This window comes from Neofelis nebulosa, chromosome 2 (genome assembly GCF_028018385.1).
Source record: "Neofelis nebulosa isolate mNeoNeb1 chromosome 2, mNeoNeb1.pri, whole genome shotgun sequence".
Classification (NCBI taxonomy): Eukaryota; Metazoa; Chordata; class Mammalia; order Carnivora; family Felidae; genus Neofelis; species Neofelis nebulosa.
In genome coordinates this window covers 180,742,342-180,768,073 of record NC_080783.1, presented here as the reverse complement: position 1 = coordinate 180,768,073, position 25,732 = coordinate 180,742,342, and the positions used below count along the sequence as shown (strand labels likewise).

The 25,732-nt window shown below is 37.6% G+C and overlaps 1 protein-coding gene across 10 annotated transcripts in view; it reads left to right on the top strand.

The window, feature by feature from the left end:
* Positions 1 to 25,732, top strand: part of OSBPL9 (oxysterol binding protein like 9) — a 195,920-nt gene that overhangs the window by 129,491 nt on the left and 40,697 nt on the right. For 5 of the 10 annotated variants that reach the window (XM_058696057.1, XM_058696049.1, XM_058696051.1 and 2 more), the window contains 5 exons: positions 11,749 to 11,817; positions 17,256 to 17,351; positions 18,334 to 18,381; positions 19,428 to 19,457; positions 20,770 to 20,820. In XM_058696057.1, the coding sequence (XP_058552040.1) occupies positions 11,749 to 11,817; positions 17,256 to 17,351; positions 18,334 to 18,381; positions 19,428 to 19,457; positions 20,770 to 20,820 (294 nt within the window). Of the gene's footprint in view, positions 1 to 1,352; positions 1,656 to 11,748; positions 11,818 to 17,255; positions 17,352 to 18,333; positions 18,382 to 19,427; positions 19,458 to 20,769; positions 20,821 to 25,732 lie in introns of those variants that run through there. The other 5 variants (XM_058696078.1, XM_058696075.1, XM_058696063.1 and 2 more) reach the window with 3 other exon arrangements.

Here is a 25,732-nt window from a genome sequence, read left to right as displayed (position 1 = left end):
TTATTGCAAAAGGCCCAGACCTATAACCGAGTGGTGGTAATGGGGAGAGGTGGGCATAATTGAGAATGTATTGGGGAGGTAAAAATGATGGAACTTGATGGATTGAAGGTGGAATGAGAGAGGCAACATGGACTGTCCAGTTTATGGTTTGCATATTAGAGTGGATGGTAGTGGTTATCGTTTACTGATATAGAGGGAGTACTGGAAGACCAGGGTTTTGAAGCATGGGTTTGGGAAAAAGAGATTGTGTTTGGTATTGGGCATTTTGGGGAAAAAAATTTACATTAAACTGTACGTATCTTTAACATTGAGTGCAGCAAGCATTTATTGAGCCTTCTGTGCAGGGCACACTATGCTAGTTGTAGGGGATAGCAACAGAGCTAGAAAAATTAAGGTGCTTAGGAATTTAGTAGTTGCAGATATATAAATAACCAGAAAGAAAAATAGTAAGGGAAAGAAAAGGAGATTGTCCTCCGGAGCAGTAAGTTAATCATTTATGTCTGTGATTCCCTGCATTTTGGATAATTATCTGTTAAGGTCCTCTAAATTCGAACTTTTGATCTAATTTGAAGTTATGCCATTTAGTTTCTTGAAGCATCTTCACAAGCCACCTACATTCCTTATGGAGCTGTGGCATAACAGCAGGCCTACGATGTTTCCTGTATTAATAAAACAGGCACCCACTCTTTTGTTTACTGATGAAGTATCTTTTCCTCCCCTCAACTCCTTCCCCCCAACCCCCCCGCACGCGACACAAACAACTTTGCGGAAGTAAGCAAAGCAGCGAGATGAAACTTGGTTCCACAGCTGCCAGATTTTTAGATAGTAAACTAGAAGTCGGTGGGTGTAGGTGGAGCAGTTTTTCGTCGGTAAGTTCTTCTCCAGTCGCCACGTTATGGGAATTCCTGGGGCTGAAGTTCTCAAGCCAAGCCCAGCTCCCTTGAGCAGTGACCTCCGTTTCCTAAGGAGTGCGTGGGCTCAGCTGGCAGCAGCTGCACGTCTCGAAACATAGGTCCTGCAGCAGGCTTGGGTTCCCAGCTTACAGCCCCCGAGGGGGGCCTTGGGCTCCGTGAGGAAGCAGCAGGGGTTGGGTCTGGGCAGGAAGGCAGGGGGGCAGGCTCTCCGGTGCCCACCGCAGCTGCCCGTCCCTCCAGTGAGTAGCCCTCTCCCTCTCGCCTCTCCACCCAAAATTGGCCTAACGGCCAATCATCAGCCGCTCACCTCTTTTACAGCAGGTGACCTATGGCCAATCGCCAGGGGTTTCTTTGCCAGGAGCCGCCAGGGCCAGCCAATCGGTGCGGCCCTTAGGCCCGGGCGGGGGGCGGGGCAAGAATGGGGGGGGAGGTTAAAGGGGTGTCCCGGGGGACTGGCGGAACCTGAGAGGAGAGACTTCACTGCATTCTGGGGGATACGGACTGGGGGAGAGAAAAGGGGTGCTTGGAAGCGGCACCTAGTTCCCTCCTCTGGAGGCACAGAGGGCGGGGGCCTTGGCGAATGGCTTTCTTGCTGGCCACTTGCGGAGTGAGTAGACCCAGAGGGTCTGGGAAAGGGGCCGGCCCCCACCCCTGAGTCCCCGGGGTCCCTGCTGCCTGTCCGGGCCGGGCCGTGGGCGCGAATGTCGCTCTCTCCCCGCCTCCTTTCCGCTGCCCTCTGGGGTGAGTAGGACGACGTGGCCACCGAGGCCCTCTCTTCTCGGGAAGCTCTCCTCACTTCTTCGGCTGAGATGGGTTGGAGGGTGAGGCTAGGGGCCTCTTGTTCCACAGAGAGGTCATTCGCCACCAAACCATACTGGAGGGTATCTCTTCCCCTTTTTCTCATTTCTGTGGAACTCACTTTCCTTTTCGAAAGCTCTCTCAAGATATAAACACAAAAGTTAAGCTTTCTCGTAGTGTGAAAGCTTAATTTTGAGCAGTTGCCCATTAATAGAATCTCCAGTTGCAGGCCAAACATTTTATTTTTGGCCCTGTTGTTCTTTTAGCCTGGCCTAGTATTTTTTGTGTGTAATAATTATAGGTGCTATTATTTGTGAGGGGGGGGGAGTGTTTTTATTCTTATTTGGTAGCTTGTACAAAAAATTAAAAACTTTGGAGTAATATGGGGTTCTCAGAAAAACTGGAGGTAAAGGTTTAGGTTCTTAGCACAACTCAGTAATGCAAAGTTGAATATAATGAATAGGGTAAAAAGCATGTTTGAATCATGCAATTTTTTCAGCATTCATACCGTACTTCACAAGTATTTTTGTTATGAAAGAGCTGTATTGAGCCAGAAAACTTTTTGCTAATTTGAAGTAACATTTGGTTTTGCTTGTCCGTTAAATTGTTTACTTTTAGCTGTGTTCAGGAAATTAAAAACCAATCAAGTAATTATTTCTACTATTCAGTGGAGAAGTTTAGGCATGTAGTTGCAGTTTTAAGAGCTTTTGTAGTGATATTTAAATTGGAAAATTTCAAACACTGTTTGTGAATCATTTCTCAGAACATTGCCTGTGTTGAATTAAGTGATAAAACCCTTTAAGGATTAGGATCAACATCTTTCATCTTCTCAAAAAAATTTTTTTAGCTTTCATTTTTTGTGCAGCTTAGCAAGAGACAACTTAAATAAAATAATATATTACCTTCCCTAACTCAGGGAAAATATAAACCACCAAAACTCGGACTTTTAGTCTGAGAGCTTAAATGAGAAATAAGGAATATCACAGACAAGCCACATCTGTTTCCAAGTGTCCTGAGTTTGGTTTTGACAGAGATGGCATTATGCTTGAAGTGCCTCTCAATAAATACTAAGCTGCAAAGGCTCTTGGTCACATCCATTTTGATATTTCTAAAGTTCTAGGTGGATTTTTTTTTTAATGCAAAAAGATTGTATTCAGTAATAATCTAATCACTCAGCCATCCCCAGATGATATGAAGATCATATCAGGGAGTTTAAGTTTTTTTTTTTTTAATTTTTTTTTTCAACGTTTTTTATTTATTTTTGGGACAGAGAGAGACAGAGCATGAACGGGGGAGGGGCAGAGAGAGAGGGAGACACAGAATCGGAAACAGGCTCCAGGCTCCGAGCCATCGGCCCAGAGCCTGACGCGGGGCTCGAACTCATGACCGCGAGATCGTGACCTGGCTGAAGTCGGACGCTTAACCGACTGCGCCACCCAGGCGCCCCATATCAGGGAGTTTAAGTTTGATTCAACCAGGAAGGAGCATCATGATCCAGCCATATTCTGCTGATTGGAAAATCAGGCTGTTGCATGGTATGCAGTCTGTTGCTTGAGGAAGATAATACCAGGCTTTTATTCTGAAAGCAAATTCTAGGGTATCCCCTGCGATATGTTGAGTTCTATCAGTGCCTAGACTTTGTAGTATGGAATGATAACTGATGTTTATGTGGATTCTATAGAAAAAGACAGTTTTAATGTAGTTAGCCTATTATATTTAGCAAGGTTTTTCAATAAAGATTTAAACAAAGGTTATGTTTGAAAGAATAGTTCTTAGCGTGAATATATAATTAAGCCAACTAAGTCTCCCTAAATATGTTATTTCTTTATATCTTAAAGTTTATTTATTTTGAAAGAGCACAGAGGGTGTGGGGAGTGTGACAGAGGATCCGAAGAGGATCAGCTCTGTGCTGATAGCAGAGAGCATGATGTGGGGCTCCAACTCATTAACGGTGAGATCATGACCTGAGCTTAACCAGATGCTTAACTGACTGAGGCACTGAGGCGCCCTGCCCTCTCCCTAAATATTTTAATTAATTGAAGTTCCACCATACATACGTAATTAGTCATTTAAAGCTGTTTTCCATCTCCCTTATTCATGTCCAGTCACCAGATCCTGTTAAATTTGCGTTAGTAATATCTCTTGGATTTGTCCTTGTTTTCCCACATGATAATGCTTTAATTTAGGCTTTCATCATCTCTTACCTAGACTTTTGCAAAACCTTCTAACTAGTCTTCCCTCTCCTCACATTATTTATCCCTAATCAGATCAGACTCAGCCATCAGTGCTTAAAAATCTGTTTTGAATCCATTTTGCCAAAGTCAGCTGTCTGTCAGGTCCAAGGCCCTTCACAGCCTGGTCCTAATTTATCTCTCTTTAGTCTCAACTTAGCTAGCTGCAGGTGCTCTACCCAAGTTATCCACTCCAGCACTGTGAACTGTTAATTATTTAGAACATGACTTAGCCTCTCAGCTCTTTGTCCTTAAACAGCCTTTCCCTCTTGCTTAGAATTATAATTGCTTAGAATTCTAGCAAGTGATAAACCTCCAGTTCTTCCTTTCACTTACAGCTCACATCTTACTTTTTCTCTGAGGTCTTCCTTCAGACAGAGCCAGTTAGAGTTACTCTTGTCCTTTGTCTGTGTGCCACTATAGCACTTTGTTAATATCTCTGTATTTGAGCCTACATTGGATTGTATTGTAGATTTTTTTGTTCACATGTCTGATTCTTGCATTACACCCTGTCCTCCAGAGGTCAAAGGTCTTTACTCATCTTTGTATCCCCAGGGCCTTTGTCTGTAGTACAGTGCTTGGCACATAGTAGGTGCTCAATGAATGCTTGTTAAATGGTCAAAATATATGACTTAACGATGTCCTAAGTGTGCAAACTCAAACTTAGCTTTATCCCCTGTGAGGTAGAAATATTTCCTAAGTCACCAAGCTCCCTAGTTGCTGCCACTTCTGAGAGACAGGATTGGAGAGAATATTTAGAAACAGTGTTATAAATGGTGAGCAGATTCCTAGGCAAACTCCCTCTGCCCCCCAGTCTGTATGATCTCTGATGTATTTTGAAGAATACTGATTACAGTACCAGCACTAATTAGTTCTATGGTAGTTAGTATCGTAGGAAGTCAGAGTATGTTGCTTGGAAGGGGTGAAATTTGAGCTCATTCCAGAAGATTAGGTAATGATTAATTATATTTGCTGTTTTCTGTATTGTCCTTAAAGATGTCCGTTGGAGACCATGATAGTACCTGGCACATAGCATATTCATTGAATATCTGTGTTGTGAAGAAATTGTTCCCAGGTGTGTGTGTGTGTGTGTGTGTGTGTGTGTGTGAGAGAGAGAGACAAAGACTTTACATTGGAGTTCATTTATTTCTGAAGACACCTTTAAGAACTTTGCTTCTTCGCTATATTTTATCACCTCATTTTGTTTTTTCCAAAATGTGCCACTTTAGTCAACTTATTCTGCTTACTCCATTGTTTCTTTGCATTCTCTGCATTCCAAAGCATGTTTTAAAATCTGGTTACATTGGTCTTACTCAGTTTCAAGGTTATACTAAATGATAGTCTGCTTGTATTTTAACATTCTTTGTTGTATTGTGCAGGACTTGGCTGCAGTTGGAACCTACAAGTTCTTATTGTCTTTATTTAAACGAAATTAATTTTTTATAAAAGTAAATAAGTGGACTCCAGGTTTTTCCAGTGCAGAAGGGTTATTTACTCACTTGATGAACATGCTTATTTACCTGGAGATACTGGCTTTACAGGCTCCTAGAGTTGGAAGGGATCTTAATGTTTTAACACAACCTCTACCTATTTTTATAGTGGAAAAAACAGTTTCAGAGAAGCCAAAGGACTAGCCCAGGGTCACAGTTAGAGACTAGATTAACTAGACCTAGAGTCCTATGATTCTTGCTCTTTTGACTATAGAGAGAACCAGAGTGCTAACCTGCTGCTGTTCTCCATCCTTTGCTCTCCTACCTCCCCAAACCCTAGTAATTTTTCCAGTTAAGCCACTAATTTTGATTTCTTTTCAGATTCAGCATCTGAATCTGAAAAACATGTTCTCCTTCCAGAGCATATTGTCCCTCATTTGGCCTCCTTCTCTTTATAGCCTCTCTATGCTTATGCTAGCCCCTGAGTCTAAGGATGCCTTTTCTGGTTATTTTCCATTTTCCTGCAGATTGATTCTTTGCCCTTCTCTGCTCTTTGCTCAGGAAGGCTGACCTTTACAGCCTGTGTCACCTGAGGCTCTTTTTCCTTTGGATTCTGGTTGGGGTTAGCCAGTGGGAATGGGAGGTAGTGACAGACGATGGAAGGAGGAAAAGAGAGAGCTCTTGGGGTCTTTATTCCTCTTGCTACTCTGTTTTGATGCATTTCTGGCAGTGGCTATGGACTATGTTAGAGTGTCCTTTGATTAGCTCCTCCTCCAGTTCATCCTAGGTAATGTTTCCTTCCTTGTTCCTTTAGGCTTGAGGTGGTGAAGCCTTCCTGCTGTTCCTCGTTCCTGGGTCCAGCATCCCTTGTTAGTTTACTTAACCCTGCTCTCATTTCTATAGCCCCATCATTGAAGAGAAGTTCAAATACTCCCATTTCATTATGATGTTTCCTGCCTCTGGCCACTGCTATAATACTTTCCCCCTCACATGTCCGTCCAAATCTTGTACTTCACAGTGCTACCTCTGTGAAACCTTTCTTATCCTCTCAACTTTCCCCTCTGATCTCTTAGCACTTTTCTCATAACACTTATTTTACCACGTTTGAATCAATTATTTGTAGACAGATGTTTATCTTCTCTTACAGATTTGAAACTCTTAGGGCACGGTCTACATCTGATTCATCTTGGCATCTAGCACAGTGCCATAGTCAAAAAAGATACCCAATGAATAAATCATTATTGTAACACTGAATTCCAACCCTAGAACGGTATAGGTTTCCTCAGCTTTTTGAAATTAGAGTGTTCTTATGAAATCTTTCCTAAGTCAAAATGGTGTAAAGTGAAGAAGCAATTACCATAAATTTAAGTGGAAAGATTTCTGAAGGATCTTAGACCCTAAAAATAACCTCTCAGACTTTTCTGACACTTTAGGTCGTCTTGCTAATGGATGCTCAAGAAATTTAGATAAAGCACAAATGCTCACAGATACAGTTCAAGCTGTGGCAGCATAATGGCTGAGATGCTGAGTGTAGTTCCCAGAGAAGGAGCTTGGTGGTGCCATTCTTGATTGTGGTATTTGCTGCCTCTAACAGCTTGCTGCAAAACAAATGTTGAATGCTGTTTTTGCTTTGTGCCTTTTTTCATAAAAGCAGATATCCTCTTCAGATATCTTTTGGTTAGTGAAAATAAGTACTGATGAAGGTCTTTTGTGAAAGCAAAGTGGTAAGGTGGACTTTTGAAAGATCAGGGGATACCTGCATGTGTAAAACTGCTTGTGAGAAGATTTGGCATGAGAAGAATGAGGTTTTAGAGGGGTAAGTCAGTTGTCATTGCCTGGTCTTGTTTTTTGTTTGTTTTTATTTTTAGTTTATTTATTTTGAGAGAGCATGTGGGTTCATGAATTGGGGGTGGGGCAGAGAGAGAGGTAGAGAATCCCAAGCAGCTCTGCACTGCCATTGGAGAGCCCGACACGGGGTTTGATCCCACGGACCAAACTATGAGATCATGACCTGAGCCAACACCAAGAATTGGACGCTCAATCAGCTGAGCCACCCAGATGCCCCTGCCTGGTCTTGTTTTTTGTACTGCCTGTATAATACAGTGTCTTATCTGTTACTTCTTTTTTTTATTTAAGAAGTTTTACCTAGCCATAAAAAAGCCAGCTTCCGTTCTTGTAAAATAATAAATCCTTTAGAGTAAACAAGTTATTTATGCTTTTTTCATGATATGCTGATTTATAATTTCTTTGATTACTTTTTATGTTTAAATGCTAACAGGTAGGGACATTTCAGAATTCCTTCATTTGCAAAATTTTTATTGAGCACCTCTACAAACCAAGCACTGGCCTTGGATACAGTTGAGAACAACACTGAGTCCTGTCCTGATATATTCTAGTTATGTTTTAGACCATCTTGATAGATTTGTGACCACAATTAAACTAAATTAGGGTAATTTTCTATGACACTTTTAACAGCTTTAGCAAAAACTGAACCTGTTCTGTTTAATGTTCACTGGCAGCTAAAATGAGATATACAAAAACTGCTTTGGCATATATGATTTTTAAGGGATATATGCCAAACCAATTACAGTATTTATTCTTTTTCAGTGTTGTTCTTCTATTTTTGTTTGGTTGGTTTATGTGAGATTTAAGCCTTTTAGTACTTGTCTGTTGGTCTGACTAGTTCATCATTTAGCTCCTGTTAGATATTGTTTCATTTTCAGTGTATTATGTTTTGCCATACAGAGAGATCCGGGTTTGTTAGAGGAATATATCAAGTTTTGTTTTTGAAAACATTTCATAATCAAAATTTCAACAACTATTATGCTGTGAGAATTCTGCAGTTATTTCAAAAATTGACCTACTAAAATACCCAGGTTAAGGATTCATGTGTTTGAATATGAGTTTCTGTTAGTTATGCTTAGAGCAAATATCCAGTATTTACCTAAAACTTTCATTTCTGTGGGCCCTTAACAATAGTGAGACTTTTTTGCTTTCCAGAATGCTGTTAAACCACATGCTAGGTAGTAGTCTGAGGTTGGGGAAAGGAAGAATGTATTTTTTCCATCTCATACTAGTCACTCAGAGCTTATATAAATCTTGGAATGAGTTAACCTGTGACTTGTAAGAAAGAGATGGCCAATAGCCTGACAGCTAGTGTGTGAAAAGAAAAGCTTTGGCTGATTGCCACCATCACATGGTCAAACAGGGCTTTGTTAGAGGGAGTGATGTAGTGGGTGTTTTTGTCTTTCATGAGTTTGCTTTCTTGAATGTTGAGTTATTATGTTATTGGCAGGAAGGATGTAGAAAAAAATAGGTATTCTGCTTTGTTTTACTGGCTATTTTTCTTCTTGACATTTATTTCAACATACTGTTGATTGCTAATTTTTTAGTGCCCTCCCCCTTTTTTTTTGCTAGTTTGTGCTTTTGATCTGTAAATGATGTTATAAATCTGTTATGCTACATTTTGCTTGGAAAGGTGTACCTGAGCAGCTGTATTGTCAAATTTACTCTCAAGACATTTTACGCATTTATAGATAATTGTAAGAGAATAATTTTGCAAGCTAAAACAGTAATACAACTTTTGAAAAATATTTATAAACCTGCAGTTTCCAAATATTTTTACATGTTTTTGAACTAAAATAAATATATACTTATTTTTAATAATCAGAGACAAGTGAATGTATAAACTAAAAACTATACCAGTCCCTGTCTCAAATACCCCCTTTCCTTAATCCCCATCCCCGGTAATAATACGTGATGTATTTCATGTGTTTTGTTACTTGCATTTTATTTCAGAGGGGAATATGTGTATAAATAAGATAACTTTTAAAAAATGTAGCTTTTATATTATTTACGTCTCCATTTAGCTAGCATAAGGTAAGCACCCAGTTAATGTTAATTACCTTGAGTTACGTTAAAGCCTTACTTCTGTAATTGGCTTTCTACATTGAGAGCCTTTAACCTCGTTTTTCATTTAAAACAATGTTTTAAGTAATTTGCTGCATTCTGACAACTCAGAGGCAATCTCACACACTTTCCAGGATGCTAGCTACATTCTTTATAGAGAAGGAGCCCATACAATTTATTGTCCAGACTGGAACACTTTTGAGATTGAAGGAGGCTGCTAATAATTTTTTTCTGAGACAACAGGCATAAACATTGATTACCCCAGACGAACTAGGATATGTGGTCATCCTATTCATAAACTTCAGGTTTTTATTTGTTGTATTTAGTTTTGACAGGACTTTTTATATTACTTTATTGAATAAATTGAGAGAACTCTTGGAAAAACAAGCTATCAGTGATTTAAAAACAGAGGAAAATGGTGCAAATCCCAAACCTCTTTTGTGCAGTTGTAACCAAGTCATTTTATGCAGTCAATATTAGTGTTTTCTTCTGTAAGTTCTTAGGTTACATATAGGGTCAGCATTAGATGAAGAGATCATGAAGAATAAGCAGTTGTGCTAAGAGTTATGATTCAAGTTCATGAATTTTGACACCAATGTCTGTACATAATTCCTGTTTGACAAAGGAGTTCTCTTTCCCAACTGTATGAGCAATTCACGTTTGCTTTGTGGTATATATATTTTTTAAACAGAAACTTAATACTATGCATAAGCCATTTTTTTAAACTTAAAAGTGATTCCTTTTTTAAAGAGCTGATGTACTTTCAAAAATCAGTTTATTTTATGGTGAAAAAGGCTTTCTCTATGTTGTTTGACTCTTTGTGACCACAATAATAATTCAGTACAATTTACCTTTTATGATTCAGGCTTAATACCCAATACTTTCCTGAAAATCTCATATGGAATTTTTTTTCTGATCTATTTTCTATAACTGTATTTTATGACTTGTTTTGTGTATTGCTCATATCTTTATTACTATTATATTCAGAATTTATCAACTTACTGTGTTCCTTTTTTAAAGGAACATGAAATACAATTTCACTTAGGCTTATATCCTTTTTTGATTATGGGTCTCTTAAAATTGCATATGTTTTATGGTATTATTGGGTTATTAATCAGTTTTGTTTTTATCAAATATTCATTGAGTGCCCTCTTTATGTTAGGCACTAGTTAGGCCCTGGAGATAATGAATCCTGGTTATTTATGATTCCAGATTGTGAAGAGGAAGTGGAAAACTTACTGCTGTGTTACTTTGCAGATATTCTTTCATTTCATTTATCCAACAACTTTGAATGGTTTGTTATTATGCCCATCTCTAGATGAGAAAATGGCAGTGGGGAAAGTAGCTTGGCCAGATCATACAGGTAATTGGTTAGGAAGTTGCAGATTCAGGATTTAAAACTAGATCAGTCTGACCTTAAAGCTTGTGCCCATTTTAGCTACCTCAAGCTCCTTCAGGCAGTTTTTCTAGTACATTTTAGTGCTCTTATGCCATGAATTCTTTTCAGACATTATTGTGATTTAAGAGAAAAGTTTAACAGGTTAAAGTCAAAGGACTGGGTTGAAATCCCAATTAAAGAAAACTCCTGCCTCATGACTTGGGTAAATGCTTATAAAAATAGGGTTAATGTCTGTCTACCTTACTGTCTTGTGATAATCAAAGGAGAAAACTTATAAAGTATCTACCAGAGGACCTAATACTGTGAAAAGATTTTAATATAGTACATCCATGGTGAATCCATGGTGTTAGAACTACAGAAAAAAACCTTATAGGATATTCTTGGGGTGCCTAGCAGTGCTGGTAAGTTAACTATAGCTACCATGTTGATAAAAGAGAACTTGCTCTGGAGGCTTAGGTTATCAGAACATTGACTTAAATGGAAAATAGCGTGAAGTTACAGTGGAGGAAAGTATTTAGTAATAGGCTCAGTTTTATTGACAGTTTTGAATTGATAATCTTCACTCCAAATGAATTGATAGTGGAGTAGTCTTTAGGATTAAAAATAGAAATTCTTGCCCTCAGAAATTCCTTTAGGTGAGGTGAATAAACCACAGAGACAGTAGGGGTTATAAATGTTTTCAAGTTTTCAGCAATCCAAGAAAATCACAGAGTAGTATACTTGACATAAAATCATAATCTGATTAATATTTCTGGTTTCTTTAGTATACTATTTTCATCATTAAGCCAACTTTTAAGTCATTTGATAAGGAGACAAAATGGTGTCATTTCTCAAAAAACTTAATTTGTTAATAAATTTCTAAGGAACAGAAAAGCCATTAAGTTTGGCATAAAATAGTCTTTTTTTTTTTTTTTTTAATTTGCCACTTGCTGCTCACGTACCTACTTTTCCTCTGAATATTCAGTTACAGGTTTTTCTCTTATTATTCCTTTACTTAATTATTGATGTCAGACTCACAGCATGGTAAAGTAACTTTCTATTCTCTCTTTTCCTTACTTTTATGGAAGATCAGTACCACACTTGCTTTTTTCCAGTCTTCTGGTATCTCTCCAGTTCTTGAATTTTCAAAAATAATTGTAAGTGATTGAATTGTAAGTATGCTCTATACTTCTTTCATTGGATGAAAGCCTATCTGTGATGCATGTCATCTCAAATTGCTAATTGTGAACTTAAACTTTCCAAATACTCTCATATTTTATCAAAACGACATTTCTGCAAAGTTTTCATTATTTTAATTATCAGGTGTGTATTTTGCTAATTTTTAAAAAATCATCTACTTTTGTCTGGATTCATGTTGTGTTTTTTTTTTTTTTCATTAGGAGGCTTGTTTTCTTTGGTGTTTTTCCTTTGTTAAATTTTTAAGCTGCTACTCCCCTTTACAATTCTACTGTTGATAACTTATTCTGTTTTCTTGTTATTCTGAAGTTTTCTGTGAGATTTACATGGTCTGATTTCTCTAATATATTTTCCTTTTCTCTTTTTGCAACATATATTTATTATATACTATTCCTATATAAGAGAAAGCAGAGTATAGAGTACTTAGTCCTTTATGTTTTTGCTGTAAAATAAGATTTGATATGAAAATAATTACTCATTTGTTAATTTCACAGTGTTATTTATTCAGCCATAGCCCTTCCTGTTCTGTGTTAATCTCCTCCGTTCCTCAGATTACTCATGACTTTCTTATTTCCTGATTCTGACCTCAACAAGACCTTTAACCACCTTTTACCACCTTTACCTCCACTGTTCATTACTCTTCCTCTGTTACCAGGAATTACTTTAAAAGCTCTTAACTGCCTGCCTCAAAAATTGCCTCCTGTACTATTTTACTAAAAGAGTACCTCTACAAAGCAGTTACCGTTCATATGTACTTCAGTTTTAAGGACGTCCTTGTAATGCTTTTTTTTTTAATGGAGGTGAAGCATTTGGTTGTGTGTGTGTATAAATAGTGTTTAATGGCCCCAACTGAAGTCATTAATAGGAATTCATTTAATTTTGCTGACATTTGTTAGCTTTGAAGTGCTTTCTGAGAAGAGAAGTGATGCTATTCAATATAAGTATTAGGAAGATAGTAGGAAGTACTTACATACAGCTCTGAGGCAGTCTGATGTTCTTCTGGCAGTCTAGATATTATTTTTGAAATTGGGCCAAATGTTTCTTTATATATTTTAAACTGAATATATAGATCTTGGCTGGTGTTGAATCATGTGTTACTCTTCTTTATACAGCTATAAAGTCTTGATTTTATAGCTTCCTTTATTAGCAAAGGATTCTTTTTTGTTGTTGTGATTTTTGTTTTTAAAATGTTTATTCATTCATTTTGAGAAAGAGAATAGGGAAAGGGCAGAGAGGGAGAGAGAAAGAATCCCAACCAGACTCCACACTGCCAGCGCAGAGCCTGATGCAGTGCTCGAAACCCCAAACTGTGAGATCATGCCCTCCGCCGAAATCAAGAGTTGGGCACTTAACCAACTGAGCCACCCAGATGCCCCTATTAGCAAAGTATTCTTGAAAACTAGACTGTTTTGTTTTTAGTATATTTGCCACATAAAGGGGCTTTTTTTTCCCTTTTTACGTTGATTTCTAATTTTATGGATGTATATAACTTGCAGGTTTCGTTTCTTTTGTTCCAATTTAATTTCTTTTACATCACAGATCATTTGCCTTTACTTCTCTGTAATAGTTGTGTTTAATTTAAACTTTAGGTTCACCTGGGTGGCTCAGTCGGTTGCCTGTCTGACTTCGGCTCAGGTCATGATCTCATAGTTCCTGAGTTCGAACCTTGCATCAAGCTCTGTGCTGACAGCTTAGAACCTGCAGCCTGCTTCAGATTCTGTTTCCCTCTTTCTCTGCCCCTCCCCCACTAACGTTTTGTCTCTCTCCATCTCTCAAAAATGAATAAATGTTAAAAAAAAAAAAAATTGAAACTTTAAATGAATTCACACAGAAGTCATCAAATGAGAACTATGGCTCATCAGTATAGTAAATTAGGGAGCAGCAACCTCTTTGGTCCTGACTGCCAAAAGTGCAACAAAACCACTTTGGTCACTGCTAAAGGACAAAAGGGAAGAAAAGAAAGACCTGCAGTGAAGAAGGGAGTGAGGGGGTAGGCAAAGGGGAGGATGAAGACAACAGAAAGGCAAGAGGAATCTTAGGGAGGAAGGGGAGTGGAGTAGACCCTTGTCAAGGCATCAGTAGCTGCCAGATGCTTCAGTCAGTGCCACACACATTTATTCAAGGCTGAACTATCCCTGAGGGTATAGTATTGAATGAGTGGTACATCTGCTTGACCCAGCCAGCTTGTTCTCAAGAGTTATTATAAGATGCCCCTGTAAGAAATATGAAGTCACACGCTGTCTTAAAGGATCTGCTCTGTTTGTTCTTAGTTCTTTTGAAGAAAGACCATTCTCAACATGGTGTAAAGGGCTATATATTCTGATAATTTGTTTTAAAACAAAATTCCATTAAAAAGGACATGAATAAGTGTAGGGTCTTATTGTAAATGTTGAATAGAAAGAGGAATGAATAGTTATGACTTAAAGGGAATTTTTATGAAATAGTATATGTTAGGAGGTAACGAGTTCCTTGTCTGTTGAGATATTTAAAGACTAGAAGACTTTTTTTTTTTTTTTTTTTTACATTTATTTTTGAGCAACAGAGTGAGACAAAGTGTGAACGGGGGAGGGGCAGAGAGAGGAGGAGACACAGAATCTGAAGCAGGCTCCAGGCTCTGAGCAAGCGGTCAGCACAGAGCCTGATGCAGGGCTCGAACCCACGAACTGTGAGATCATGACCTGAGCCGAAGTAGGACGCTCAACCGACTGAGCCACCCAGGCGCCCCTAGAAGATTTTCAAAGACATTGTAAAAGTAACTTCAGGTGGGAGGTTTTAGAGATGGCTTTGTTTCTGTGTACTTACTGTAAGTCACAATACATAGTAACAACTTGGTATTTTCTTCTAGTGTGAGGAAGCAGTTTAATTACTATCAGTTGTCCATGTTGATAAATGTGTGCATGTTGTTTTATTGATTGCAGATTGGGCAACTATACATTTTCTGTTTAAGTACATTAGAGATGTATGGATTACTGTGCAAGGAAGTTTAGGCTAGTGCTGGGCTTTTACGCTAATAACTCTTGTTATAAACCTCCTATTATACATTACATAAAAATAGATTGGTGAGTAGATCTTTGACTTGGATGTTACGACGTGTGGAGTTTATTCTGAGGTTAAAGGAATGTTGTGGAGGACTATCTAGAGGCAGGTCTAAGAAGAGAGCCAGGTTGAGGTTCTATGATTATAGCAACATCAAAGGATTGTTTTTTAAGAATTAATTTAGGTGGGTTTTAGATCTCAGTAATTTAAATCCAGTTTGTTTCTATTTACGGAAGGATTTTTAATCAGATTTGTTCAAAATAATATGTTAATTACATTTTGGATTCAAAAGAGGGAAAATTCTTAAAAGTTACATTTTCTAATTATTTAGATGCTTTACCTTTTATTTATGACTACGCCATTAACCTTTCCAATATTTAGCAAGCATAATGTATTTTACTGATTTTTAACTGGATCTTATACTTACGTTAATGGCGGTTATGTTCTATTGCTGTGTGAAACAAAAACTAAGCCAAGCAGTTCTAATTTTTCTGTGGTACAGTAACATACAAAGAAATTACTTCCTTCTTTCACAATGCAGTACTGTAGTATCTCTGAAATGTAATGGGTCTATCCTTCCTTTTCCACATCTTTTATTATCATGCTCTATATAGTAACTGTTTTTAATAGGAAGTTTTTTGGATTATCTTTTAAAATGAAAATGTTTAAACCACAGTTTTATTATACACGATGTTTATTATGATTTTTCTTAAATTTTGTTTTTATGCATGACATTTCATTGGGAAGGGATATTTTAATACTCATTCAAGCAGTTTCTTTACATGTATATATTAAAAAACAGGCAGTTGTATTGCCTTTGAATTTGAAAAACAAAATGGGTTACAAGCTAAGTTGATTTTCCCATGGTCTAATATGACTTAAGTTTTTGTTTTCATTTTTTTTTTACTATTCTGATTCAGAATTTGAAGCAAGAGCAACAATAAATGCTAATAGTAGTAATTGATTGTATTAGTAATTGTCTTAAGTACTAGCTGTGGTATCAATAATAGTATGAGGAGGATGCCTATATTTGGCAGTTAAGAAAACAGCTTAGAGAGACCTGTTAGTGGCTGAGCTGCAATTAGAAACCAGGCTTGCCAACCCATTGTTGTTTTCCATACTATACAGTCTCAGTCTGGTGTTTGAGATAATGGTTGTAAAAGTGCTTTAGTAATAATAAAGTATTGTGCAGAGATGAGGTGTTGGTATAATACACAATGAACCCTGGCCTCAATTTTCTAAATTGGGAATGTGAAAATGATCAGCATGTTTTGGCCAATAAGTGAAAATCAAGTATGGTATGTTTAACTGGTATATTTTACCCATTCAGTGCTGAATTCTGTGGTTGGGTTGGGATTGTGACATTAGTGGTTTGTGACCCTTTTTAACTGCATGACATTTGGGCATGCAAGTATGGCAGGCTGGTAGTCTTGTTCAGTCTCCCAACTTTGTCTTTTATTTTTTTAAAGATTTTTATTTTTAAGTAATCTCTGTATCCAACATGGGGCTCAAACTCAAAACCCAGAGATCGAGAGTTGCACGCTCCACTGACTGAGCCAGCCAGGCACCCCACTTTTTGTCTTTACACCTAGGATTGATGTGTTTTTCAGTCGGAGATGATTACTTTTGAGTAAAGTTAAAACATAGGAATCCCATGCTCTTGAAGTTTAAAATTTTTAGTGTACAAAAAGTGGGACATTAAACTGAGACCCTTAAACTGAGAAATGAGTGGGCCCTTTAAATAAATAAACATTTACACCGTGTTCAGAGTGTAGTGTTCATGCCAAGGGTGAAAGTGAGTAGGGAACTTGATTAAGACAGAAGTATTGTCATTTTCACTTAGAGAGGGCCCTATTAGAAGAGGTGAGAATTTTGAGGTTCATTTTTCTTTTTTAATAAGGAAGGAGGAGAATGCATCAGTGCTAATGGGGTGGGTTAGGGAATGAGAGAACTAAATAGAATATGAAGTTAAGATAAGGGACTGGAGGAATCAAAGTGGGGGTAAAGTAGGAGGTAATCAAGGTGGTGATCGAGGTTATTTATCTAAATTACTGTTGCTCTGGATATCACTGGGAGCCATTTTGGGAGAGAAGAAAATGATTCTGAAGAGCAGGGTGAATCCTAATTTAAGCAGCAGCACATGTTTGATAAGGGAACAGGGCTAGAAGTTCATGAGGGAGATTGATGTACCACTATTCTTGGAGAATTTAGATAGTTTAAATATGCCTATTATTTATGTAAAAGTACTATTTTTACTTCAAAAATTGAAATGTCATGTATGAAGGATGAAGTATCTATCTTCTGTACTATTAAACATTGCATGGGTACTGTTAGATTTATTACAAATTTTCTTTTTCTCTAGGGTTTGGATTCAGGATTTGTTCCTAGTGTCCAAGACTTTGATAAGAAACTTACAGAGGCCGATGCTTACCTACAAATCTTGATAGAACAATTAAAGGTATGGCATTAGTTTATATACTGGATTGGTATAAAGTAGTAAATGTTACTGAGCTTCATTCTGAATGTAAAGTTATTTGATGTTAATTTGAACCCCTAGATGGTTCCTCAGCAGTTTTTAAAGCTGACTTATTAAAAGATCTGGGTGACTTATTCATAGATCTTTATCTCTGATTTATATTGATAAATTGTATAATGCACTTTTTTGGCCATTAAAAAATAAATATCTAGACATAATTAGAAGAAAGCATGATAAGATTAGATTCATATTCTATTTTAAAGTTCTTTGAAACTGGTGAATTTTAAAGTCATTCAATTTCAAAGGCCTTGGTTTTTCCATTTTGGGGATTGGGGTTGAGAGAGATGATTTCTCTACTTCATTTATTATTACTGAAATTGTCTTTTTCAATTCCTACTTTAAAATTAATTACAAGCAGGGGCTTCTGGGTGGTTCAGTTGGTAAAATGTCCAACTTCAGCTCAGGTCATGATCTCGTGGTTTGTGAGTTCAAGCCCTGTGTCGGTCTCTGTGCTGACAGCTCAGAGCCTGGAACCTGCTTCAGATTCTGTATCTCCCCCTCTCTCTGCCCCTCCCATGCTCATGTTCAGCCTCTTTCTGTCTCTCAATAATAAATAAACGTTAAAATTAATTAAAAGCAAAAGTCCTGGGAAGAAAAAGAAGTGTTAATAAATTTGGATCACAGAGCAGAAAAAGCTTAGGTTTCAGTTGATATTTTAAGTTCAGAATGTTTTCTTTTGCTTGTAATTCTACCAGAGTAATTGAACTTGACCGTTTAAAATAATTCAGTAGAATTGGATTTGATACAGTCCTTTGGAAAAATGTACGTTACCTTAAAAATACATGTAGATCATCCCTGGAAGAAAAGTGTTCAAGAACTAAGGTTTGCTGTTTTATGTTTAGTATATGTATACAATATAGTAAAGTGGCTTGATACTATAATCGTTTTCTTTTTAATCCTGTAGCTTTTTGATGACAAACTTCAAAACTGCAAAGATGATGAACAGAGAAAGGTAAGTTCTATAATCATTATTTTGCCTTAAACCATTTTAAAACCAAGAGCCTTTTAGAGAAATAACAGAAGGACCTCAGTGTTTTGGCTACTATCATAGTACTGTTTACTGTTTATGGTAGTACTGCTGTACAGACCAGGGCGGGGCAGAGGGGGCAGGGGGTTCTGGGGAATTTCTGTTACGGTTTCATAATTAAATGAAAGGGTAATGTACAAAATTTTTAATATGATGCCCATTTTGTTAAGTACCACCTTCCTAGAAGTAAGTTCTGTTTAGAGGTTTTTAAATGTTGAAGGTAGAAATTTTATTTTATTAAATTGATTTGTGGTCACTTCATATAGTAAACTGGCAAGAATTTGCAGAATTAACAAGAAGCCACAGTTGAGGAAACAAAACAAGTGTTGCTTTAATTATATTTCCCCTACTGCCCTCTGTGAATTTCTGACAATTACTTTGTATTTTGAATATTGCTTTCTTCCAGTTAACATTTTTTCTTCCTTGATTAGATTTCCTAATGCAGTATCATTTATTTTTGTGTGTGTTTCTTTTGACTGTAGCTTTGCATTTGGCTCTTTTACACTTGATAATAGTATCTGTAACTCATGTTTAGCTCCCTTTCCATTCTTAGTTTTGGAATTTAGTCCCATGTCATTTTTAAACAGCTTGGCAAAGTTTAAGGTAGTTCTGAAACACGTGTTTTAAAATCATATAGTGAATCAGTCTATAGAAAAGAGACGTTTTTTAATAAAACGAATAAAAATGTTTTGTATTCTTACAAATGTTGAATTGAACCACATGAATTTTATTTGCAGATGTAATCATTTTCTTTTTAATCCTGTAATCCATAATCCGTAAAATATCTGAATGTTTTATTTAATGTTTGATATAAGTTTTAAAAAGTATAACCAAAAGTACTCCCTTTCCAACTTGCTTGTACTCAGAGTTATGAGTACATTTTAGTAAAATCCTTTAAATGATGAGTAGAAAATAATGATATCTCTTTGTGCTTCTGATTATTTCTGTTTAAAACATCTCATTTTTCACAGAAAATTGAAACTCTCAAAGAAACAACAAATGTAAGTTATGTGTTTGATAAACTCTGGCTTTGCATTAGAAAGTACTTTAAAATGCTGTTTCTATTTTAAGCTGCCACTATTAAGAACAATTGAGATTTTAATTTTTATGAATTTTTTACAAGGCTGTTTAAGAATTTTATTATTTTCAGGGAGCCTGGGTGACTTGGTTAAGCGTCTGACTGTTGATTTCAGCTCAGGTCATGATCTCATGGTTCATGAGCTGAAGCCCCACATCGGGCTCTGTGCTGACAGTGTGGAACCTGCTTTGGATTTCCTCCCTCTCCTCCCTCTCCTCCCTCTCCTCCCTCTCCTCCCTCTCCTCCCTCTCCTCCCTCTCCCCCCTCTCCCCCTCCCCCTCCCCCTCCCTGCTTGCTCTCTCTCAAAATAAATAAACATTAAAAAAAAGAATTTTATTTTCTAAAGGAGTTAAAAGGACTAAAACAATCCCTCTAATTGAAATGGACTTCATGTGCCATTTTATTTGTTTCTGGTCTTGTCTGTCTGAGATTCTTGGATAAAAAGTGTCATCCATGCACAACATAAATTCTCTTATAATTAAAATATATTATGATTCAAGCTTTCTGATGTACTGGCCTTCTGACATTATGTAATAGGCTACTCATAAAATCTACATTTTGATAAAAGCCTTTTTAAAAACAAAGTAGTAGTATTCTAGGTTTACCAGTATTGGGGTTAGAATCCTTTACACTCCATAATTCCATAAAAGTCTTCAATAGATATTTTAGGAATTTACATTAGGGTTACCTGCCATTGATCTAAGAATTTGGAAGTTAATCAGCCCCCTGTTTCTTTCTGTTTGAAGTGTTGAAAATCCGTTTAGAATGTTATCAGTATAAATTAACAATTTTTAGCATTCTTTTTAAATTTTTTAATGTTTATTTTTGAGAGAGAGAGGGAGCACGCACGAGCATAAGTGGGAGATGGGCAGAGAGAGAGGGAGACACAAAGTCTGAAACAGGCTCCAGGCTCTGAGCTGTCAACAGAGAGCGTGACACAGGCCTTGAACTTGTGAACCGCAAGATCATGACCTGAGCCAAGGTTGGACACTTAATGACTGAGCCACCCAGATGCCCCTTTTTGGCATTATTTAATGATTTATAGAATTGCTAATCATAACTTCATCTGACACTGTCAATATAGTAGAACCCACCGGATATCCAGAGAGGGTATTTCTTGTATAGTATAGACTTAAATCTTGTACATTTGAACTGATTTTTATATCTAAAGTTGTAGTATCAAAAGACCATTTTATTTGGTGCAAGATCCTAAAATCAGTGTCCTGTTTTTACAGAGCATGGTAGAATCAATTAAACACTGCATTGTGTTGCTGCAGATTGCTAAAGTAAGTAAATTTTACTTTTGATTCCTTTAATTTAATGAGATTTAAAAATTGTAATAGCATTTCTCTTTAATAGTCCGGTGACCTGGTTCTGAAATATATTACCTTTCTACAGTAAATTGTGGGGTTCCTAGTACTATTGAACAACTGTGTATTTGGGTGTATAGTACTATTGAACAACTGTGTATTAGCAACATGTGCCTGGTTTTGATAAGGTAATTTCTGATATGACTGGGAAGGAGGGGAGCACATTTGAATGACTCACTCCTTTCTTCCACTTTACCCATTATACTGCTTTGGAACAAGGGCATACTTTGCAAAACTTTTCACAGAAAAGTTTTTCTTAGGAAGAAAGGAATTAAATTTTAGCAAGAGTTCTTTCTCTCATCCATAATGAAGAGTATAAAAGATATATGTGTGTGTGTGTGTGTGTGTATTATATGTATATAATATATATATTTTTTTTTAGTTGGTTTTCTAGTACTAAACTACATCAGTGAACCACAGCTTTAATTGCTGTTCCTTATTCATACAATAAAATGTATTTTGAATTATTGTGGTGAAGTAAAAATTTCATAGCGTTGTGCCTGCTTTTCTGAAAAATTTTGGTGTATTCAACTTAAATGTAGATTTGATTGCCTGGTATTTTGAGAAATAGGCATTTTAGGGTTTGAAAATAAGAATTTTAAAAAATGTCCCCTGATTATTTCTATCTGACTGTACCTCTGTATTTCTAGCCAGTGGCTAGAAGAGGGTGGGCAGGCAATTCAGCAGCCAAGTTGGGAAATGATGTTTGCATGAGTTTTTAATTACTGGCCTGTTTTACTTATTCAGTTGCATATATTTGTTTGCCCAGTAATGGTCACTTTTTACCTAGTATTGTTAATAACACAATTGTATAGGACAATCCATTTGTGCTTAGATAGTAAGGATATTCACCATATAAGTTAAAGGAGGTCAATATCATTTTCTTCTGAGGCTAGATCCAGTATTAAAGTGTCTGAATTTAAGGGCTTGTCTTCACTTTGTAGGTTTTTGGTGTTTTGTTTTTTTATCACTATGCCTGATTTCTTGTGTATATGTCTAAATTTTTCATCTGCTTTTGTGGATGAGAATATATTATAAAGGGAGGATAGTGTTGGGGGTATAAAAGAGGTGGTAAGGTTTCTGTTTTTCTTGACTGTAAAATTACACCTACTGTTACCCAAAAGCCTCTACAATATATAGATAAGCAGTGAACTACACCATGCTCAGTGTGAATAGGTAGGTGTTTTAGGGATTCATACTGCCTTCTCTAGAAGATTGAGGAAATAGAAGAGCTGATAGTGTTTAGGCCAGTTTGGATAATCTCTACAAGTCATTCAAAACTTTTAGATAGGTGTAAAACAAGACTGCCTAGCTTCTTTGAGTAGCTCACCTTTTTAGCTTCCCATCAAGAACATTTTCGGTGTTCTGTCTTTGGAATGAGTTACAATTCAAATTACTAACACTCCTTTTTGGAAGTTTCTACTATTTTTTTAAAAGATTTTTCATTTTTTAAGTAATCTCTACAAATGTGGGACTCACACTCACCCAAGATGAAGAGCAGCACTCGCCACTGACTGAGGCAGCCAGGTGCTCAGTTTCTGCTGGAAGTTTCTACTGTTTAAATTTTTTTTTTTTTTCAACATTTTTTATTTATTTTTGGGACAGAGAGAGACAGAGCATGAACGGGGGAGGGGCAGAGAGAGAGGGAGACACAGAATCGGAAACAGGCTCCAGGCTCCGAGCCATCAGCCCAGAGCCTGACGCGGGGCTCGAACTCACGGACCGCGAGATCGTGACCTGGCTGAAGTCGGACGCTTAACCGACTGCGCCACCCAGGCGCCCCAAGTTTCTACTGTTAGACTGTACTTGCTACCTCTCTGTGTTTTTTTTTTGTTTTGTTTTGTTTTTTTGTTTTTTGTTTTTTTTTTGTTTTTTTTTTGTTTTTTAGCCCAGCTTGATAGACTTATATTTCAAGGTCCTTCAGAAGGGGTAACGTAGATTAAGTAAATGGAGTTTGGCTTTTTAGTTTTCCATAAGGAAAAAGCCTTCATTAAAGGCTTTCAGGGGCGCCTGGGTGGCGCAGTCGGTTAAGCGTCCGACTTCAGCCAGGTCACGATCTCGCGGTCCGTGAGTTCGAGCCCCGCGTCAGGCTCTGGGCTGATGGCTCGGAGCCTGGAGCCTGTTTCCGATTCTGTGTCTCCCTCTCTCTCTGCCCCTCCCCCGTTCATGCTCTGTCTCTCTCTGTCCCAAAAATAAATTAAAAAAAAAAAAAAACAAAAACGTTAAAGGCTTTCAGTGTACAAAAACATCCCTTAAATTACATATGTATTCTGTATGAATTCTATGAGTATCTTTAAATCTAAATGTAAATCAGATCATTTCACTTGCCTCCTTAAATCCCCCTAAATGGTTTTGCATCTCCCTTGGAATCTAAACTGCTGATAATAACTTATATCAATTGAACTATCACTACTCTCTCACCTCATCTGCCCTCACTTGATCACGTTATTCCAACAACATTGGCTTGTTTTCTTTTTCTCAGGCCAGACGCTTTCTGCTTCAGGGATGTGTATTTACTTTCCCCTCAGCCTGGAAGGCACTTCCTCCATATTTCCAGGACTCACTCTCTTGCTTTATTCAGATTTCTGCCCACATGAAATCTCTTTGAAGAGACCTTCCTGACCACTCTACTTAAATAATGTCTAACTTCCCATTGGTGGTCTTTTTCTTCATGGCCTTGCATCACTAGCCAAATTCACTTGATATATTGTTTGCTATCTGTTTACACCTGACTGTAATCTCCTTAAGGACTTAGTCTTATTTACCCTTGTATTAGTCTACTTGGGCTGCCATAACAAACCATCACAGACTGGGTGGCTTAAACAACAAATTTATTTTCTCACAGTTTTGGAGGCTATAGAAGTTCAAGATCAGGGTTCCTGCCAATTTGGTTTCTGGTAATGACTCTTTAGCTTGTAGACCGCCACCTTCTCACTATGTCCTCACATGGTCTTTCCTTGATGGTGTGCACAAGGAGTAGAGAGATAAAAAGGAGGGAGGGAGGGAAGGAGAAGGTTGAAAGGACAGAGGGATATAGGGAGAGAGATGGTGAGGAGAGCTCTCTGGTATCTCATAAAAACACTTAATTAGGTCCAGACCCCACTTTTAGGATGTTATTTAACTATAATTTACTTCAATAGATGCCCCCATCTCCAAATAGTCATACTGGAGGTTAGGGCTTCATCTGAATATGGTAGAAGGCAGGGCACACAAATATTCACTGCAAAACACCACTGTATCCTCAGTGCCCAGAACAGTTGCCTGCCACATAATAGGGACCCAATAATTGTGAATTTTGAATTAATGTTTCTAATACATAATTAAAAAAAACTTTTTTTTAATGTTTTTGAGACAGCATGAGCAGGGGAGGGGCAGAGGGAGGGGAAACACAGAATCTGAAGCAGGCTCCAGGCTCTGAGCTGTCAGCACAGAGCCTGATGGGGGGCTCGAACTCACGGACTGTGAGATCATGACCTGAGCTGAAGTCAGACGCCCAACCGACTGAGCCACCCAGGCGTCCCATCTAATACATAATTTTTTATGGTTGCATAGTTTAGTGTTTCCACTCTATGATTTTTTTTTTTTTAGCCACCTCTCTGTTGTGCTGGGAGGACTTCTGTCTAATACTGATGGGAATATGAATTGTTACAGTCACTTTGGAGGACTGTTCTTCATTGGTGGGTTAATAAAATCTTGAAATCAGCTACTTCTAGAGAGTGCCACCTGAGACCCCAAAGGGATATAAGAGGATAGCTAATTTGATGCCTTTGTTGTTTGGAATTTATTTAGTATTAGCTTGTTAGAGGCAGAATGCTGTAGGTAGGATTGTAAACTCCTTCCAGTTTTGATTCTTTCATTTTAATTCTCCCCCAAGTTTTCCTCCTCCCTAAATGATTAATGTATTGACTCCCAAACTTTGCTACCTGTTGGAATCACTTGAGAATCTTTAACAGTTCTCGTGTCTAGCTCGCATTTCCAGACATTGTGTTGTAGCTGCTGTGGGGTGTTACCTGGGCTTTTGGGATTTTAAACTCCCAGGTGGTTCTAATATGCAGCAAAATTTGGGTACCACTTGGGTTAGTGGGATTTTCAGGTGGGCTGTGTTAGTTCAGAAAACTTCATTCCTCCTTTGTACCATAGATAGAGGCAGCTGGTGTTTCACTCATGGGAAATTGCAGAGGAAGTGGCCGGGAGGCGGGGCGGGGAAGGTGGAGTAAAGCAGAAATAATCTGGGAGGCCTCTACATTGGAGGACTTGACCAATTCCTTATCAAGATTAGGTGATAAGACCATATGCCATAATTCATATAAGCAAGTGAAATTAATTTTAATAACGTATTTTATTTAACCCAATATATCCAAAATACTATCATTTCAACATACTTCATATTCTGTCTTTTTTTTTGGTGCTAAGTCTTCAATATCTTGGGTGTATATTACACTTTGAACTAGCCACATTCCAAGTGCCCAGTAGCCTCGTGTGACTGGTAGTTCCCAAACTGGACAGTACAGGTCTAGATTATCCTTTCAAAGTAGATTGTATATTTAAGTTGTCTTGGGATCTCCGGTTCTCTCCCCAGAATATTTTTCTTCATAGACTTTTTGTTTTTCATAAGTATTTGTTAATTTCTCATCAGACTTTTTAAAAACAGATTTATTGATACTATCTTATATACCATAAAGTTTACTCATTTAAAGTATACACTTCAGGGGCACCTGGTGGCTCAGTTGGTTAAGCGTCTGACTTCGGCCCGGGTCATGATCTCACAGTTCACAGCTTTGAGCTGCACGTAGGGCTCTGTGCTGACAGCATGGAGCCTGGAGCCTGC